This window comes from Gallus gallus, chromosome 8, assembly GCF_016699485.2.
Source record: "Gallus gallus isolate bGalGal1 chromosome 8, bGalGal1.mat.broiler.GRCg7b, whole genome shotgun sequence".
Lineage (NCBI taxonomy): Eukaryota > Metazoa > Chordata > Aves > Galliformes > Phasianidae > Gallus > Gallus gallus.
Window position 1 is genome coordinate 16,055,520 of NC_052539.1, and position 19,409 is coordinate 16,074,928.

The 19,409-nt window shown below is 45.5% G+C and overlaps 2 protein-coding genes across 30 annotated transcripts in view; both read left to right on the forward strand.

The window, feature by feature from the left end:
- SYDE2 (synapse defective Rho GTPase homolog 2) overlaps window positions 1-7,596 on the forward strand; it is a 31,483-nt gene extending 23,887 nt beyond the window's left edge. For all 3 annotated transcript variants that reach the window (XM_046944619.1, XM_046944620.1, XM_046944621.1), the window contains 3 exons: window positions 2,702-2,883; window positions 3,585-3,816; window positions 6,558-7,596. In XM_046944619.1, the coding sequence (XP_046800575.1) occupies window positions 2,702-2,883; window positions 3,585-3,816; window positions 6,558-7,060 (917 nt within the window). In that variant the 3' untranslated portion in view covers window positions 7,061-7,596. The remainder of the gene's footprint in view (window positions 1-2,701; window positions 2,884-3,584; window positions 3,817-6,557) is intronic.
- An 11,413-nt stretch (window positions 7,597-19,009) lies between these two features.
- The window catches only part of MCOLN3 (mucolipin 3), a 42,737-nt gene continuing 42,337 nt past the window's right edge, over window positions 19,010-19,409 (forward strand). For all 27 annotated transcript variants that reach the window (XM_046944643.1, XM_046944654.1, XM_046944650.1 and 24 more), the window contains exon 1: window positions 19,010-19,047. The gene's annotated coding sequence lies outside the window, so the exon portion shown is untranslated. The remainder of the gene's footprint in view (window positions 19,048-19,409) is intronic.

The following is a 19,409-nucleotide window of genomic DNA, read 5'->3' on the forward strand; positions in this document are numbered from 1 at the left end:
CTGGCAGGGCAGCAGCGCCGGTCTGACTGTGCTTTCTGTCATGAGTTTATGATGTGTTGCTTAATCTGAAAAGTGTACTTTAGTGCCACGCTACCATCTCTTTAAGCTACATTTATGAGGGTGAGCTGTTCTCTGCTTAGCTGTGGGCAGCGTGGTTTGGGCGTAAAGGTGAGGCTGCAGTTTGTGCTGGCAGAGCTGGGCTACCTACTGTGCTCAGCGTGGGAGTAAAGAGCCCGCTGAGCACAGTCTCGCAGTGCAGGCAGCCTGGCAGTGGCTGTTTGCCCCGGTACTTCGTGCTGTGCTCGCGGTGCTGAGGCTGCTGCACGTGACTCGTACTTCCCTAAGCCAAAGCATGTGTTCCGTGGAATGTGAATCCTCAGCATAAATCTTGGCACTTCTGGAGAGAAGTGCTTTCTTGTGTCCTTTTTGAAATCTGAGTAGTGCTGTTTTTCCAGACGATTATAAAGATTTTTTTATTATTATTATTATTATTTTGACAGCTCTCCAAAGACCAAAGAATGAGCATTTAATGATTAAATCTGGACTGAGAACTGCCCCTGGGGTTGGCACAGGCTTACAGAGGCGCTCGTGGCTCAAAACCAAGCGCTGCCAATTTTAGGAACTGACCAGTAGCAGTGTTGTTGCATCATGTCCGTTCTCATCCGTGTGAATTCATATCTCTAAATAAAGCGTGTAACGCTGTTAACAGCTCAGTGGGCCAGAAAAATGAGGGATCACTGAAGTGGATGGTAATCTCAGCTTGCTGTCTCCATTTGCTTTGTAGGGTGAGGGGTCGTGGTGAGGAGAACGTGCCAGTGGGTTAGCAGCAGGGAGTGTGGCTTCCTGCAAGAAAACAGGGCTAATTTGGCAGAGTGAATAGCAAAAACATGTAGAAAGGCCAAAGGGCATGAGTGGCTCCCAAGCTGCCCTGTTAACCAGGGACACAGAGATGTGGTTTAATGACGTGATGCTCGTGGGTGCACTAGGTGATCTGGTGGACTCTTCCAGCCTTAATGATTCTCTCGATTCTATGATTCTAAGGTCCCTCAGCAGGTGATAGTCTTATGGTTGTGGATGCTGTCAGAGGAATTCTTCTCAGTCATCAGCTGTGACTGTTGCAGCAGCACGAGCTGATCTGACTCGGACATATCTTTGCTCCTTTTCTGCTGTAAGCAGATTCTGAGTTCGGCCTTCCCCACCCAAAACATGGCAGTGTCAGCATTTCCTGTTGGTGCTTTACATAAATAAGAGGGAAAGGCATCCCAGCCTGTGCTGTGCTGCGCCTCCTGCTGCCACACTGCTGTCATTTTCACCTGTGGATGCGTGTGGGACACAGGGCTCTGAATTGAGAAGATGAAATATCACTGGTGGGAAGGGAGGAATGTGAGTAAGTTACTAAACAGAAGCGTAATATGCCACTTCTGTAACTGCTCTGCGTAAAAACAGAAAGCCCCAAAGCAAACAAAGAAGCCCAGAGGAATTTGTGTTCAGGAAAACATAGAGCTGGCTGCTTTTGTTTCTCATACCCGTGCCAATACGTTCCCGTGTTGTGCCGGGGGGCTGTGTGCCGGCTGCTGGCCTGCCCAGCCACAGGGGCTGTGCGGGGCCCTACTGCCAGGTTTGCACTGCTCGTGGGGCAGGGCCTGGCTGGCTGCCTCTGCACTGGGTGCACTCCTCATTTCTCAGTGGTACCAGTTACACAGCGAGATGCCAGCCGTTGTTCGTCTTCTGCATGCAAACATGGCTGCGAAGGGGAAACGTTAGTTTCCATTCCTTGTATTTTTTATAAACAGCCTGATGAAAAGCCTTCTGCAATGTGATTCAGCTTGCAGCTAAGTTATGAAGACAGAATTGATATGAACTGTTGCTTTATCCAATAGCAGAACATAACAGTATTTACACTGATGTGGGGTTTTCCAGAGCTGTGTGGAATGTGTGCCAAAAAATCTTCTATCTTTATAAGTGTGCCTTATCTGAGGACAGACTACTCTGTTAATTCTTAACAAACTTCTTAAGTTGTAATCTAGCTGAACGGGCAGATATTTATGGTCTGAATGCTTTTTCTTTATTCTTTTAGAGGACAATAAGGGCTGTTTGTTTCCCTCAGAGCTTTTAGTGCTGGCTGTGCTGGATGTGCTGCCCCATGGCATTCTGTTTGTGTGCTTTCCAGGGCCAAGCAGAAGTCTTCTGCTGGGTTTTCTTCTTATAGTCACTGAAAGTGGCTCACATTGAAGTGCAGCCAGCTTTTAGCATCAACTTACATGAATGCAGACACTCGGTTCCTTCTCATTTGTTTGCATCTGTGGAAGGCATAGAAGCTGGATGCAGTGCTGCCAGGTTGTTGCGTCCCACAGAAAGCACCTCTCCTCCGGCTCTGGAGATGCAGCAGTACGTAATGCAGCTGGGAGAGCCCGGGGCTGGGATGGCAGCAAGGGCACGAGTACTGCAGAGCTGCAGGAGCAGAGCCGCCCGCTGGCTGTAGCCAGTGCGTGTCCTGTGCAGGGAGCTGCTGCTCAGCTTGCTGGTGTTATTCTACCCTCACTGCCTCCTCCTGTCCGTAGCTCCTGAATTTGTCACTGGCACGGAGAATTCTCCTGTGAGATAGGTGAATTCTGTGTGCCTTACTGCTTCCAACCCAACCCATTCCAAACAGTGAAGCTGAAGCTTGATAACAGCAGCTGTTCTTTTGCCTCTTCTGAAGGTGTCCTAAAGGATTACCTGCGAGAGCTGCCCTCTCCGCTGATAACCAAACAGCTCTACGAAGCAGTGGTGGATGCCATGGTGAAAAATCCCTTGAAGATGGCAGCCACCGGTTGTGAAAATGACCCCAGTGACTCTGAGCATGCAGCAGCCCTTCTGGATTGCCTCCCAGATGTTGAGAAGGTGAGTAGTGTTAATGGGGTCAAGTAATGGCAAATTGCCAGCTTCAGAAAATAAAGGAGTATTTCCACACTGGATTTAAAACATGTCAAAACATGTACGACTGTTTTCTGAAAACATGGATTTGTAGTGCTCCAAGTCTTTGAAAATACTTCAAGAGTGAAGGTATCTGGCCGTAACTTTCGTTTAAGTGTACCTTTACAGATTGTCTCTGGAAGCTCAGCAGTAAAATGGCACTGTTTTATTTTTAGATTTCAGGTAAGCTGTTCTCATTTACAGCAGGACTGGGCGGCCAGACAGCTAGCGATGGCTTAGTTTTGTTAGAGGCTAAGTAGGCTTCTGGAGGCTTGTTCTGATGCTGAAGTCTTTCTAAGGGTTTCTTCATCTTCTAATATATCTGCCTTGCCTGTACTGCTTCTGCAGTCTCTCCCTTCCTTGATATCTCCTCTCCACTGCTAGAAAACTCATTCATGTAGACCTGAGATCAGGTAAGAAACAAGCTGAATTCTACCAGAAATTCTGTCCTACTCTGTCTCCTCTGTGACAGTCTAACACAGCTTTTTTATTCAGCACTGAGGCATTCCACTGCTGGGTGCTGGTAGAAAAGCTTGAGCTATCAGCCTTGGTATTATCCCTCTAGAGCAGTGATGTTCAGGTGCCAGTGCTGCAGTATTGTGTTTCCCGATGAGTGTTTTGTTCTGCAGGCTACCCTGAAGATGCTGTTGGATCACCTGAAACTGGTGGCTTCTTACCACGAAGTAAATAAGATGACATGCCAGAACTTAGCTGTGTGTTTTGGGCCCGTGCTACTGAGCCAGAAGCAGGAGACCACCAACCACAACAACAGAGTCTTCACAGACTCAGAGGAGCTCGCTAGTGCCCTGGACTTCAAAAAACACATAGAAGTTCTTCACTATTTACTCCAGCTGTGGCCAGGTACTGTTTCAGGTTTCACTGATCTAATCAGGGGGAACTGTCAAACTGTTGCTGTAAGTTTGTACTGTGGCAGCATAGGTTAATTCACGGGATAACTGAGCAGCATCAGGATCCTTAAAATATGAGGTACTGTGGCATCACCTATTAATGTAAAGAAATCATGCAATCATACAGTTACTCTTTGTATTAAACCACTGCTTAATGTGAAGTTTATTGTTCTAATGACTTCTTTACCAAATGGCAACAATTCAGTGAGAAGTGCTTTATGTAAGTAAAGACATCAGAGAAAGCAGACCCAGTGGTAGTAATGTTCCCATATCTGAACTGCAGTTAGTTTCTCGTTCTTGTTGTTTTCCTGCTAAGGTATTGAGGGGTTTTAGTTAAGTTTGGTAGGAACACTGTGAAACAACATTAGATCCAGTGGGCTTAAGTTTGTATTCAGGTATTCTTGGGCCAAATTGCTGTTAGTTTCCTGGCTATATGGAAGATGAGTCTATTGCTCCATGCTGTGGTTCCTTCATTGTTCACAGTGCTTTCACTGATGGTGCGGAAAATTGCCAGCTGGTTAACCTGGGTGTTTTAATAACTGTCTTTCAAACCTGAACAGTGTAAACCCTTATGTTCTTTAGACTAAGAGACGTAGCTTGTCTTCTTAATTGTTCCCTTTTAGAGCACAGTAATTGCTCTTGGAAAACTACTGATTTTCTGCACTGAGACAATTGCAGTTAATCTAAAGGAATAGTATGTCTGATTGTGTTTCTTGTTAAATTTATGTGATTTTACGTGAAGTGGAGGCTGTCTGCTTTTCGTGGGAGACCTGGGAGTACTTAGGAAATACAGAGGGTCACAAAGGGGCTGATAGGCAATACAGTGTTGGTTAGAAGTTGACAAAGACCTTTTTCTGGCAAATTAACAAAAAATAATATAGTATAAAAAATTCCAAGCAGCCGCTGACTGGATTTGATGCGTATTTGTGGGCATGAGGTATAAATGTGTGCTCTAGCACACAGTGCAGGATAGACATGCAAGCATGTAGGCTTTCCTCTTAGTAGTTCATAGAACATATAAGAAACATAATGCTTCATTAAAGAGATTTTTATGATTGCAAAAGAAGCATTGAAATCCACACAGTATTGTTGTTACAGGGGTTGTCTTAAATAGTCTCTGCTTTACTTAGCCAGGGATACTTCTGAAGTTTTGTGTGTGGAACCCGCTGAGTATGTGAATGTGTCTCATGGTCTGTCCGCTGCTGGTCAGTGTCATGGGTGTTCTGGGTGAGAAACAGGGTGAAGCTCCCAGCTTCACTCAGACCCACGAGGCAGTTCAGGAGAGGTAGGAAGTGTGGCTGGAGGAGGGGGACCATAAGCTGCTTGGGTGGCACATGCTGTGCTGAAGCTCAGCGGGATGTTTGGGAGCAGTTCATGGCTGCTGCAGGAAGCAAGGGCAGGTAGGTGCAGCTCTGCCCATGGGAGCATGTGTTTCTGTTGAGATGAGTAAGATAAGCGGAGCTCCTCTTCACCTTGAACGGAAGGCTGAAGTCCTCGACTTGCAAGAAGCATGCAGGGCACAGCTAACTTTGAGGTAAAATACAAGTGCAGAGCTGTGAGCGAGAGAACTCTGGTGAGCCGTAAGCAGTGCATCTGGACCTGGAGGAGAGATTGCAGTCTGGACTGTTCCATTTTATCTCCTGTAGATTGGGGCAGCTTGATAATCAACATGTTGTGTAATACTTCAATTTCCGTGTTTTTCCAACCGAAAACAAATAAGTCCTTGTTTGGCTAGAACATGCAATGCTGGCAAGTTATTGTTAACCCATGGCCCTTCATCTTAATGGAGCAGAGTCTGAACAGAAGGGCTTTTGTTACAGCGAGAGAGGGGGAAAAAAGCAGTGATAGTTATTGTGCACTACTGTGCGAGATGTAAAGCGAGGCTGGAGCACCCTGGGGGGGCTGCGGTGTGGGCAGGGGGAGTGCTGGCAGCTCTGTAGGGACGCAAGGGAACGGGAGCGAGATGCTGAACAGTGTGTGTTTGTGCATGGAAAGTCTGGGGCTAATTGAGGGTGGGCATGGCCTGTTTAAAACATAAAGAGATTCTACGCTTGGATGTTTAATAGTTGCAGGCCAGTAAAAATGTGTGCTGTTTACCATAGGAGGCCGGTAGCGGTGGAGGTGGCTGTTAGTAACTTGTGCTGTGTAACCGTGAGCTCAGGTAACTGCTGTAAGCCTGTCAGAGTGCGCTTCTGGTTGTGGCTGCTTAGAGAAATTAATGCCAATAAGCTTCTGTTAATAGCGTGGAACATCAGGGCAAAAGAGAAACATGGGAATTCAGCTCCAGTGCATCTTCAGCTTCTCCAGGTGTTTCTCTGCACTGGTATTTTCGTTGTTTTAACCTCTGTTGCTGTGCCTGCTTTCTGCCATTCCCTTCAGCCAAGTGGTTTGCTTTGTCTGCACCAGAGCTGGATGGTGGTTACCTCTGGTGGTTGCCCTGAATGTGACCTGTGCTCTGGGAGCATCTCTGCTGAGGGAGGATTTCTCTGTTGCAGTTTGGATCTGGTATGACTCTTCAATGCCAAGCTTTTACAGCAGTTTTCCTAATGATATTTGATCAAGCAGCAGTAGCACGGTGTGTTGGCTGAGAGTCTGCACGCATCATGCATGCCATTGGCCCGTGGGCGCTGTCACGGACCCTTCGTGTTGCCATGTGGATTCAGCCACACTGGGTGTGATTCTCCTTTCTTCTAGTGCACCACTCACCTGCCCAGGAAGCCGCACATCCCAGCACGCCTCCCGAGCACCCATCGTCCCTGCGTTACCTGAGGCCGCGGCGGCAGAGACCGCAGATGCTGAACCTGAGCAGCGCTGACGCATGCGGGGTGCTGCGGCCGAGGCCGGCCGGCCTGGACAGCCCTTCCAGCAACCGCTACGCGGGCGACTGGAGCAGCTGTGGGGAAGGGTACTTCTGCAGCCCCAGGGACTGCCTGGGCGAGGCAGACTATGACGATGTCCCTTCGGAGGACTCGGAGAGCGGGGACGACAGATGCGGAGTCGATGATGCCGATGGCCTGATGAAGCGCCCGCAGCCCCTCCCCGGGGAACACGCATTCCAGAGCTACCTGACAATGCAGGCGATAGACTCAGCGGGGAGCCACAGGGCAAACCTCAAGGACCTACAGGAAAGCATCGATACCCTGATAGGAAACCTGGAAAGGGAACTCAACAAAAACAAGCTGAACATGAGCTGCTGAGCCCAGCCCTGCGCGGCGCCTCCTGCTGCGTGCTGCAGCAAGGCCGAGGCCTGCCGTGTGAACGAACCTGCTTGCAGGCATTCCCTCATGTTTGTGCATTCCTTGTAGAAGAGCGTGTTGACCTGATTCCGGTGTTTAAGGCAGAAGCTGAGAGACCACAAAGTGACTCCACGTAGTGACATTTCTCCCTAAAAATGCCATGCCCGCATCTGACAGGAGGGCAGGCACCATCCGCTGTTTGTAACAGCACGGCTCTCCCTCCTGAAACTCAGCTCTGGTACAGAAGTTCCTCTTGGAAGGGGACTAACGCTGCTCGGCCTGAGCTTTGCAGCATTAACTTCAGACAAACTCATTTTACTATATATGCAATGGCTGCTATGAAAAGTGCTTTATATATATGTATATAAAAATATGAAGATAAATATTTATATATGAAGTTTTAATTGTACAAATATTAATGTATTCATGTATTAACACTTTTCAGTAATTATTTAAGCAAGCAAAAATTAAATATTTTTCTAACCTTGTTGTATATATCTATGTATGAACACGCATGTCTCTGTCCACTTTGAGAGGTCCCGGAGTTCTGAACCATCCTATTCGAAGAGGGTGATGCCAGGAGGAAGCTGCCTTGTGTGTACTACGGCATTGGATCTGTGCAGAGAAACATATCCAGCAAGAAGGCAGGGTGGATGGTTAACTTAACAGCCTTCTGTGTTGCAGGGCACTGGTTCACATGTGCTCCCCTCAAATCCCCCCCAACCTTTCAGAGTAGTTGTGAGGACTTCCCAGGATTTCTAGCAGTGAACTGTGATGCTGCCCTTCAGGGTGACCTGTGTGTGCAGTAAGGAGATGAATGCACTGTTCTTTAGTGTTATCCTTCAGAGTTTTCTGTTTTTTTCATGTAAAGGAGGGTCCCGAAGGTGCTCACTTCGTATTTTCACACGATCACAGAATCCTTAGAGTTGGAAGGGACCTTTAAGGGTCATCTGGTCCAGCTCCCCCGCAATGAACGGGGACATCCATGGCTGTTTTGAAGACTTCTAGTTTGTCCTGGTAAGCTCAGACTTGGTCCTGGCTGTTTTGATGCTGCTTCTTGCTGCAGAGCTCCATGTGTGTTAGTCAAGCTGCATGTTCTGGCTGCCGGTAGGAGTGCCTCTCTGGCTCCAGAGATGCAATCTCGTGTTCTGCACAAAGGCAGTCAGGTTTTCTGACTCTTTCAGGCAAAGTGATCTCCCCCAGCGGGGCCGGGTGGGTGGGGTGTTATGGGGAGCGGGGTGGGATTGCGGTTCAGCTCTGAGATGCCCAACACCGGGGCTGTGTCAGCCGAAAGGACAGAGCTGAACTCTCCTCATTCATCGGGACGGTGCTGGCACCCTGCCATGGCCACGGGTACTGTGGGTAAGTGCTTTGCTCTGAGCCCTGCTTCCTCGTCTTGCTTATGAAGTTATTTATTTACAGGAGCAAGGAATTAAATACTAGGACGGACCTCATCCCTCTTTTCTAAGGAATTATTTCAGCATGGTTTCAAATGGTTTCATCATTCCCATTAATTTATTTTTTAAGTGCTAAAGGATCCTTAACAGTTATTGCAATATAATGATACTGTATGAAAATGTAAATTTAACCGGAAGCATTTATCAATAAATCAATGTATTTTTTAAAACTTTTATACCTACAGAAGGGGCATACATTCTGAACGATAAATTTTAATTCTAAATAAAATCTGAATGAAGAACAGGATTTGACTGAGCCCAGGTAGTGTTCTTTAAGGCCGTGTAAGGTTGTGCCATGTATTTGCACTGGCTGCATGTGTGAGTTCCTTCCATGCAGGCACTTAGCTTCTGGGAAGACGTATTGAACACTGGGTGTGAAAATCTGCTAGCATTGTTAAAAGGTGGTGGTGTTAAAGTTGTTTGATAAGCATTACCTTAAGCTTTCATCTTTTACAGTGATGTCGGCACTGAAAATGAGCGCAGTTGAATAAGCAGGTGCTGTTGCTACAGGAAGCTGTGAGTTGGTGCAGCGATGTGCTGCTGCTCTGTCAAGTTTCATATCTTAATCTTACAGCAGGAAATGAATGATAAACATTATTAACATTAATTAATTGCAGTATAATAAAGCAGAACCACTTCAGGATGGGTAGTATTCACACGAAACATTTGCTGTTATTCTGGCAATGGCCACTTGTAGGGCATTCTTTGCATCCTGTTTTGACCGGGGAGGTGCTCCTGCTGGCCTAGGTAGCAGCAAAGAGTTTTCATTTGTAAGATAATCCTGTATTATTGAAACTCAGGTTTCACCAGTGACAGAAGAAATGTGTCTATAGGTCTGTGCTGCCAGCTATTCAGGGTGTGACGCACCTCGGGTCAGGAATGGCCTAGCCAATTCACAGACTTTGTTTAAACGGGACTGTCTGAATGCTGCTTCCAGCTGGGGAAAACTTCTCATTTGTGACTGCAGAAGGCTGAGGGGCTGCAACAGGAGAGTGTGCTGGGCTGCTTCTCCACCCCTCTGCAGCATCCTGAGCTGTCTGCAGCCCACAGGAGCGAGCAGGAGACGGGTAGGAGTTGTGTGGGATGAAGAGGGGAATCCTCTGCATGGATCTGGGGTTATCTTAAGCTACTGGGGACCCACATCCCCAGACAGACACTTCAGGTCTTCAGAACTCTTTTTTCCACATGCATAACGTGTATGGATTCTTACTAATGCACAGGCAAGGAGCATAGCTGCAGCTGTTCAGATGTTCTAAATATAGAGGGAAACGTTCCCAACAGAAGCAGATATTCAGGGGGTTTACAGAATAAATCTATAAATCTGATAAGTCAGAGGTACAGCTGGTACTTCTGCTGCCACATCTTAACCCTTTCAGCTTCCTCCCCATCCCAAGGTTTGGAGTGTTTTAACAGTGGAACTATCATTTGAAATAAGGAGTCTTCATCAAAAACTGTGGAGCTAGAAATGCTTGCAAGATGGTTATTGAAGATCAGGGGAGGATTTTTGGTATTACTTTTGATAGTAACTACAGTGCGTTGGTTTTAAGATGCCATCCTAGGCAACAGATTAACTGCTTTCATTTTGTTTGACTCTTTCAGAGCCGTGCAGGATGTTCTGTGCTTTGCCACAACGTCAGCCAGGCCAGATCAGCCTTGGAGCAGCCTGCTGTAAGGTCGTGCAAAGCAGTCCCTCTGGGTATTGGAACGTCTGGGATTACCCTGGAAAGGATAGAAGATCACAACAGAATGTGTAAACTCATGTATCTGGTGCTAGAGATCAGGAGGGAAGCACCTTTGCTCCGTTTTCTTCATGGCGTTATCTGCTGCCTCCTTTTTTGCTGCCTCCTTTCTCCATCAGGAAAACCCAGCTGAAATCCCACTGTCTTCTAACTTGCAGAACAGAGTGCTACTTTGTAGGATGCACTGAATTTGTCTGAGTTTTGCACTGAAATCTGGCTTCCCCAGGCAGTGCTTGGGGTTGTCCCTGTGGTTCCTGCTGTGGTGGAGGGGGCAGCCCAGCTACAGCCCAGTGCCTGGACATCGTTATGGTGGGAATAAGGCTGAGCATGCGCTGATAATGGGGCGATGGGGTGGGACAGCTGAGGTGCATGGAGGGCAGCACTGACTGTCCTTGCATGGGTCAGTGGGGACATGCTGAGACCTCCACTCCTCTACGTGATAGAGAGGGGCGGTGGCGGGGGCATTCCAGGTAAGCCATGGCCATACAGTTGGCTTGTTGTGTAGTTGGCAGTTAATAAAAAATCTGCAAACAATGATCTGCAATGGTTGGTGCAATCCCAGCCCAATAACCAAGAGTGGAGCTCTGTGGTGAGTCAGTGGTGGGATGTTTGCATGTCCCTGTGAGTCACACTGTTAGTTAAATATTGGTTTAGCGGGGGAACTGTGTTCCCTTCCTGTTTGAGCTCTGACTGCAAACAGTGGTGCAGGTGGTAGGGATGGGCTTACTGAGTTTTCTTTGGTTTTAATTTACAGGTAGTTTAATATGAGGGGCACGATATAGTTTTATCATTTTTAGACTAAAGACTAACAAACAAAAGACCATTTTTCAAACCAAGTCCAATGCAGTGGCACCAAACCTGTCTTAAATCCTACTGAACTTGGAAGTGGTAAAACTACATGACAAGGAGATGTTGGCAGCTGCAGGGGTGTTTTAAGATTACCTCAAACCAATGTGCAGTGCCTGTTTTGGGATGCAGGATGCTCACTCCTCTCCTGTTCTGTGGCCATTAGGCCGTGGTTTGCTCCGATGAAGCAGAGCACCAGAGCTGGCCATCGCCTGTCAGCTGGAGCTCCTCTGCACATCCTCTGTGTCAGTTTTCTGCTTTGGTTTCGGCTGTGGATGTCTGTTTGACAGGAGCCATTGACTGTTGAACTGTTTGGTGAGCCATGGAAATTGTGAATTTGCCCGTACAGAGTTTAACATGTCCTCCACTGAGGGATTTAATGTGCCCTCGCCAGCCCATGCTCAGTTGTGTGTGCTGCCCTGGCCATTGGAACCAAGCAGCAAGCAGTGCACTGCGTACGGACAGTTGTCCTGGGGATGGAGGGTGAACATTAATATTAATGAGCTGTTACTCATTTACACCATAAATGTTGAAACTGCTCTGTAACACGGTTCAATCTCACTCAAGAATAATTATCTTTTGACGGAATTACAAGCCCTCAGCAGCTGCAGTGTGCTCAGTAGAGGCTGTTTGTGCCAAGCGGCACTGACTTATGTGACAGAGCAATCTATTTTATGGCTTCGCTTTTCAGCTTGTGAAGCATTTGCCGGGCTTAAATATAATTATTTTCTAATCTGATGCTGACAAGTAGATGTGGTTCAGCCTGAAACATTTGGAGAACTTGTGAACTCAGATCTGTGCTTTTGGTTCAGCAGCCCCTGGGATTTTTTCCTGGTAATTAATACGGTCCTTTCTGAAGCGTCAGCGCGTGGCTTTGGCAGCGTGAGGGACTCAGCCTGGTGGCCGTTCTGTTCTTGTCTTGGAGATTTGGTTATCTTTCTAAGAATGCATGACTGTAAATGTGCCGAGACTTCAGTAAATAAACCACAGAGCCTTATCACTGGGATAATCTCTACAAACGTTTTGTGATCTCTCATGATCCATAAACTTGCATACTGTAAAATAAAGCTTTCCTATGAGTGATCTCAGTGCAGGTTTCCCGTTGTTACACTTTGAGAGTGAGTTTTCATTTCATATGCATGTGAATATCTACCTGCACAGATGAGTGTGTGAATAGCAAAGCCATAGGAAGAATTAGGGAGCACTTATCATGAACTCTCAATTGATTTCCTCCCAATTGCCATTAATGTGTTTCAGGAGATACCTCTGAGACTTTTAAAACTACATATTAATGTAAAGGTTTCTTAGGGGTGTGAGGCACAGTGTAACGTTTACATTTTCTGGGATCAAAACAAGATTAATTCGAAGCATTTGGCATTAGAACACGAACGCGGAGCAACAACAAAACCCGGGGAGCTCTGTAAGCGCCAGCTACGGCGATCGCCTTGGAGAGCCTTTCATAAATGGCTTAATTATATCGCCCTCTGCCGGAACGACGGGAGTGTGCAGACTGATGCTTAACGCGGCGGAAGAGCTGTGCCAGGAGACCCGTGAGATGGACGCAGATCGGTTGTTTCACACTGCTCAGAATCCCGGAATCGAACGCTTCTGGATTTGGAACCCAAAGAGGGATTTGGGTTTTCTTCCGACTTGCTGAAGGGGCATTCATTTCCTTGGAGAAAACTCTGTGCACGCAGGAGGGAGATCCAAAGCTGAAGTTGCCTGAAAAGGGATATTTGTCCTCAAACCTACAGGAAAAGGAAAACAGAATGGTTTCTGAGTTACACGGGCAGATGGGCTCAGAGCTGATGAGAGAATGGCTGTGTGAAGTTGTGAGGACAAGGTCTCTTTGGGTCCTGTGCCACAGATCAGTATTTATCATTATTATTCTTTTTGAATGCAAACATAATACAGTTTTTCCTCACTGAAATGTTTTTCTTCTTATTATTATTTGTTATCATCCAGCATTTGGCTTTCCATCTAACATGGAAAGGCTGACCCAATGCACTGGTTAAAGAAAGTTTTGCATGAAGCTCTGATTTCATTGCTCTATAGTTGAATTCTATATTCAATTTTACATGCGGGGAGAATCCCTTAAAAGAAATGCATCTTTCCATACAAAGAATGGGAGGATGTGTGCATTGCTCATGGCAGCGAGCTGAAGATCTGACTCGTTGTGTGTAAAAGATCAAAGATAGGTCAGGACTCCCGGCCCTGTGAGGTGCACTGCTGTAGTTTCTGTCCACCCACCTAATTCAGTTTCTGTGTTCTTGTTTGGCTTCAGCGAGGCCATCCCTGCTTTTAAAAGTGGAAGGAAAAAATATTTAAAGATGATTTCTAAGAACCGAGCTGATCAAGTTTTTTATTGGTTGGATTTCTTACAAATGAGCCACCAGAACATCTCCAAGCAAACAAACACGTTTAGGTATTCTTTCTTCAAAGACTACTTGGCAGTCCTATACTGCTGTCCATGCTTTGTTGTTACGTCCTTGCTGGAACCAAGAGTTGTGGTGACTTTGAATGGATGAAGTGAAACTTCCAGAGGAGGAACCTCAGCGCTGGGTGTGTGGCTGACCCAAATAACACATGGGTGACATTTTGGAGGGACCGTGAGTTCTGCATGGATGGAAATGCTTGCTTCATCTCAGCGTTTTCCCAAGTAGCAATGAAACCATTTACTGCTCATCTAAAGAGATGCTGAGAACAAGAGGAGAGAATAAAAGGAAGTTTAAAGCAGTAGTAGAACTGCTTCCTCTAATTCACTTTTTAAATTGGGTTTTTGGTTATAAAATGATCTTTCATTGAAAAGAAACACTGGTTAGAGCCTCTTCATCCACTCCACCCCTACAGGAAAACTTTTCCTGAAGGCCGCAGAAGAAACTGCACCCAGTGAAATTTTAATGCTTGTGGACAGAAATGAGGGGCTCTGCATGCTAGTGACTTCTCTTTGAAAATGAGCTCATTGCTGCTCATTTCCCTCTGCTTTTGATCTGTTCAAGTCTGTTTCTTCTTTGGAGATTTCAGAAGGCAATTCATGACTGTAACAAAAGCAGAGTTAAAACAGACTCCTCCTAATGAGAAACACAGCTGTGCTTCGCTTGTGAAGGAGGGAATGAAGCTATTGAAGAGAAGAAAAGAGGGATGGGCCACAGAGAAGTGAACGGAGGGACAAACATTTCATAAAGGGAGAAAAATGAACAGCTGGGAAGCCCCAGGCTGGTACTAAATTTGCCAAACGAAATGCAAAACAGATTCCATTACAGTATCAATTACAAATACGTGTAATGCCACGTATTCCAGTGGGGCTTTGATTATTTTTGATGTTACGATTTGTGGGTAAATAATTTAATTTGCGCAGAGATAAACTGAAAGATGATTTCTGAATAGCACTGAATTTTGACTATTTCAGATTTTCCTGCTCTTGGCGCATCTCTGCTGGGCACCACGTTGTGTGTGTGAAAGATAAGCGGCTGCTTTGGAGTGCTGATGTTCGTGCGTGGCTTTAAGTTGTGTTCACTGCTGGGATTTGACTGAATGGCCTGAACTGAGAAGCAGATAAAGCTGCCTGTCAGATAACGTAAGAGATTCTTTGCAGAATCACACAAAATGTAAGTGGTTCTGCGTGTAACAGGAAACACCCCTTGCTCCTTTCTCTTCCTCTGAAATCCCCCCTTTCAAATGCTTTCATTGAATTATTTTTCTCCTTTTTCACCATCAAGTGATAAATGCTAAACTGCTCAGAGATGTTATTACTCAACTTTCTGTTTTCTTACATGGATTACAATTTTATTTTGTCAAGCAGTGCAAGAATTTGGAAATTAATATTTCTTTCCTCTTTTTTTTGTTGTTGTGTGATATTCCTTTCTGTTATTTCAGGTGAATCAGCATGTGTCACTTTCATTACACTGAAAGCACAACTTACAACTGAAAAATGGGCCCAGAATGTATGCAGTTGGCAAAAATCGTGGCCTAAAAAGGCACCAAAGCCCTTTCAAAACAGTAAAATAGGTGTTCCAGAATAAGATTTTTTTTTTTGCCTTGCACCATAGCGTATAAAATTAATATAATGGGAAGAGACTTCATTAGGCACTCTCAGAAAGGCATATTAATCTCTAATAACAGCTTCACAAGGCACAGCTTGAAGTGTATTTTTTCCCATTGAGACTGCATTTATATTCTGCATTTTATATATTGTTTTCGATGCATTACAAAGTTAATTTTCTCCATCAGGTGGTCCCAAATGATGAGTGGCATCCTTTGGTATTTATGGAAACAAATTAATATTAATAAAAGCAATACTAAGTGCTGAACTGTCCCAGAGTTCCTGTGTGTGCTCCAGGTAATAAGCTAAGCATCCTAACAACACAACAGAAGGGCTGTAGTAGCTGGAAGTCGGACATTTCATACGCAGTGTGTGAATTAATTTTGCATCTGTGATGCTGACCAACATTCGGAGCTCACCGGTGATGCTCGAGGGTCTCCTTTATGATGTGGCTTGGAGCAAAATTGTATGATAAGCTGCTAGGCTTCACTTGCCTACCAGGTAATTAATATACTGGAGGCTCATTTCTTATTATTGCTTTAGGAATAAAATGTTAATTTATTGCCAGCCTTCTCTGAGGTATTTCCAACAGAGAAAGGGATCTCTTACTTTGAAAAGTGTATCAGATAACAGCTGGTCCTGTGAAGACCTAGGAACTATGCCAAGTGTTCATCTTGCACGTTTCCATGCAGGTTAGCTGCCACTGCTGCCCTTCTCCTTATCTTAATAGAAGTGCTTCTGCCCGCTGAGCAGCCACTCAGCTCTTGATTGCTGCAAAAGCCTGGAAGCAAGGATACGCTTCCCATTGGAGAGCTGCATGGGGACATATATCCTACAGCAGCTGAGTGCTCTGATCGCTTTTACATCTCCTGGGCGTTATCTTTTAATAGTTACTCAAGCGCAATATGAATTTCCAACTCTCTGTATTAAAAGTAATGGCATAATTGAAAATTATCATGATAAAAGATGACATTATGGCCTATGGCAGGGCTATATGAGGGACGTAATGCTTCATTTGGAGTCTGGATTCTAGCAGGAACTCTTGAGGAGATAATGAATGATGTTACTAAATGTAAGCATGCTTTACATTAATATAAATGCACTCTGCTGTGGGTTTTTCAGGTGGATTTTGCAGTTGAACTTCACGTGGTCTGAAACAGTGACCTTTGTTTGAGATCTCCACCATCCACAAGAAAAAAACAATAGATGTTACTGAACTTTTCTATAAAGGGTGAAGTCAGTTCTCAACTTTACTTTCTGAGGAAAAGTGAAACCTTTGTGCTGGGTACAATATCCACAGCAACCAGTCAACAGAAAGCATTTTTAGAGACGTTCCTGTTCTGAAACTTTCAAGCTTAGTATTGAAGGATGGAGAGATGTAGATACAGTTCAATATGAAACAGCCAGGTGGGTTTATTAGACACTGTGCTAGGTAACCTCTAAAGAAGAGAAAAACCCTAATATTAACATTAATTTTTCACTGAGTAAAATTCTTAATGCTGAATATTTTGATAAAGAATTATGCCAATCTTTTTAAGTAACTGTTTACAATAATCCTAATCTATGACCAAAGAAAGAAAGAAAAAATCCAACAGCTCACTGCAGAACTGAATCCAGCCAGTTTTAACCAAGATAACCAAAGTAATGTGTAACCATGAGGTTTTCAGACTGAGTACATAAGAGTCAAAATCTAGATTGTAATTTAACAACCAAGATGCATTATCTTTATTGTTTGTTTTTTTTTAATGGTTTTTTAATGGTTTTTAATGTTTTTTTTAATGGTTTGTTTGCATTAGATCATGCCTCTTTAATTTGAAATGCTGACATACACCTTCAGCCTTTGAGCATTCTTTTATTCCTGGATCTTAGGCACCTTGTTTGATCTCAGCCTTCCCATTTCTTTCTGTTGTTTTTCTATTTTGAGTGATTTGGGCACCCAAGTTGAAAAATCTGATATGTACTGCTAGGATGAGAAAATGGATGCAAGTTGCTGCATGAGATGTCTTCTCGCTGATGTAAATCTGCTGAGCTGAGCAATAGCATTCCTTCTGCTGAGGTGTTCCCTTTGGTAGCGCAGCTCATTTCCAGCCGCTCCTGTTTTTCATGCAGTGTGAGTTCAGTTCCGAGCTCATACATCACTGACCACATGCTAAAGATGGGATTCCATTTACATTTCGTACATCTTCATTCCATTTCTTCTTTCCAGAATGCTCGTAAGGCTCACACACACCCCCTTCCTGACGTTCCTCCTCCTTTATTTTCTTGGGTTGTGTTTTAAGAGCATGAACATTCTTCATTACAGAATGCTTTGTTTCTGTCCCCTCACCATGTGGTTACTTAGTGAGCTGCTGAAGAGACTTAATAGCCCTCTCAGTGTACAGACAAAATACTTTAGAGAAAGGCATGTTGGTTAGATTAATGAAAGTCTGGTGCTTCAGCATCGCCTGTCATCTGAGTGTTACCAAACTAACAATAACACAAAAAGTACAAGACCTGTAATGTCATCTCTTCCATCTTTGGGTGATTCTAACATTGTCACAGGGGGTTGTACTTCTCTAACCTGAAGCTTGTGTTGTGACATAAAAGAAAGTGGGATTAAATATGACTCAATATTGCAAAGGTTTTGAAAACGCGCTTGCGAGAACATTGACAAGCTTTAAACAGATCCACTCTTTTATTTTTCCTTTCTAGTTTCTACAGTATGTATCAGCGTGGGTTGTTGGAGTTTTATCTTCTGAAGCCTTTCTGGGCCTTAGCTGTTGGGTAGGCTAATCACAGATAGCAGCTTTTAAAAGAAGGTAAGAATGCAACGTATTCTAACAAGAGCTGTCTCTTAAAGTTTATCTTACCTCCAAGGTTGTATTTGTCCTCCGTAGGGAAAAATGTGTGTTTACACTTAAAAGAGCTGAGGATCAGTCACATTTTTGCTGTGAGTGGTAAATCGCATTCTGACACGTTCAGTTTTGTGTGGACTGTTTGCTTTGAGCCAGAGGTGATTTTAACTGCAGGAGACTTTTTAGACCTGCGTTTGCTTAACTGTGAAGATGAGCACCACTGTGTGTCACTACCCCTATTTGTTTAATAGATTGGGGAATAGAGACAGTTACAGAACCAGCAGCATAGGCTGAGGTGGAGTTAGGTGCCGGTTCTGTTCACTTGGTCAAAATTAATGCCAGGCTGTGCATCTCTAAGGATGCTGCAGCTGTAACACTTAACAGTGCTGTGAAAACGAAAAGAATAAAAATAAAAATAATAATTAAAAAAAAAGCAAATGTTTTCTCTTCATTGATGCATATTTTTGAGCTCCTGCTTTCCTTGCATCATAATATACACTACTATCAAAGAGAATAATCTTGTCTAAAGAGTGATGGTACTAATTCAGTAAACTCGGACTGCGTTGTGAAGACGTCCATACAACTTATATACTCCAACCCCCTGAAAAGGGGTTGGAACGCGGTGCTCCTCGGGCTCCGTTCCACCTCAGGCCGTTCGGTGCTTCTGTGCCGCTCTCCCCCTCAGCGGAGCTCCGCGGCCCTCCCACTCCGCCGAAGTCATCGCGTCGGGCGAGCGCTGCATAAAGGCGGACGGATGGCCCCAGCTCCTCTCGCCCAGCACTTCTTCCCCCTGAAGGAAAGCGACGGGTGCGGAACGGCGGTAACCGCAGCCTGCCCTCCTCGCCCCCACCGCCACCCGACGCCGAAACGGTCGGCACCGGCCCTTCCCTCAGCGAGCGGCCGAGCGCGGCACCCGGCGCCGGTGACGTAGGCACGGGGCGGCCGCCACGGCCGTGGGCGGGAGGCGGTGCCGTGCTGGGCTTAAAGCTTCCGCCCCCGACCGGAGAGCGCTGTGGGCGTTGGAGTTGTGGTGAGTGTGTGGCGGCACGGGGCGGCTGCTGTCGGCTCCTCCGAGGGAGCCGTGGGTTGGCGGTCGTAGGTACGGCTGAGGAAGCGCAGGTTCGCCGTGCGGGTACGGACATTGCCCGGCCCTTCTCGTACCTGCAGCGCTGAGGACAGTCGGAAGGGCTGCTCTTGCGGCTGGAAACGACTCCTTCGCCCCGTATCCGTTGCTCTGTGCCGCGTAACGCGAATCCTCAGAGCTCACTGCGCGGGCTGCTGTCTTTTTGATGATTGTGTGCAGTTCTTTTATATGACACGTCTTGTTTCAAGCAAATGTCACGATCTGTGATGCCACAGTGTGCTTAAGATATGCAAATGTTGACTTTTTAA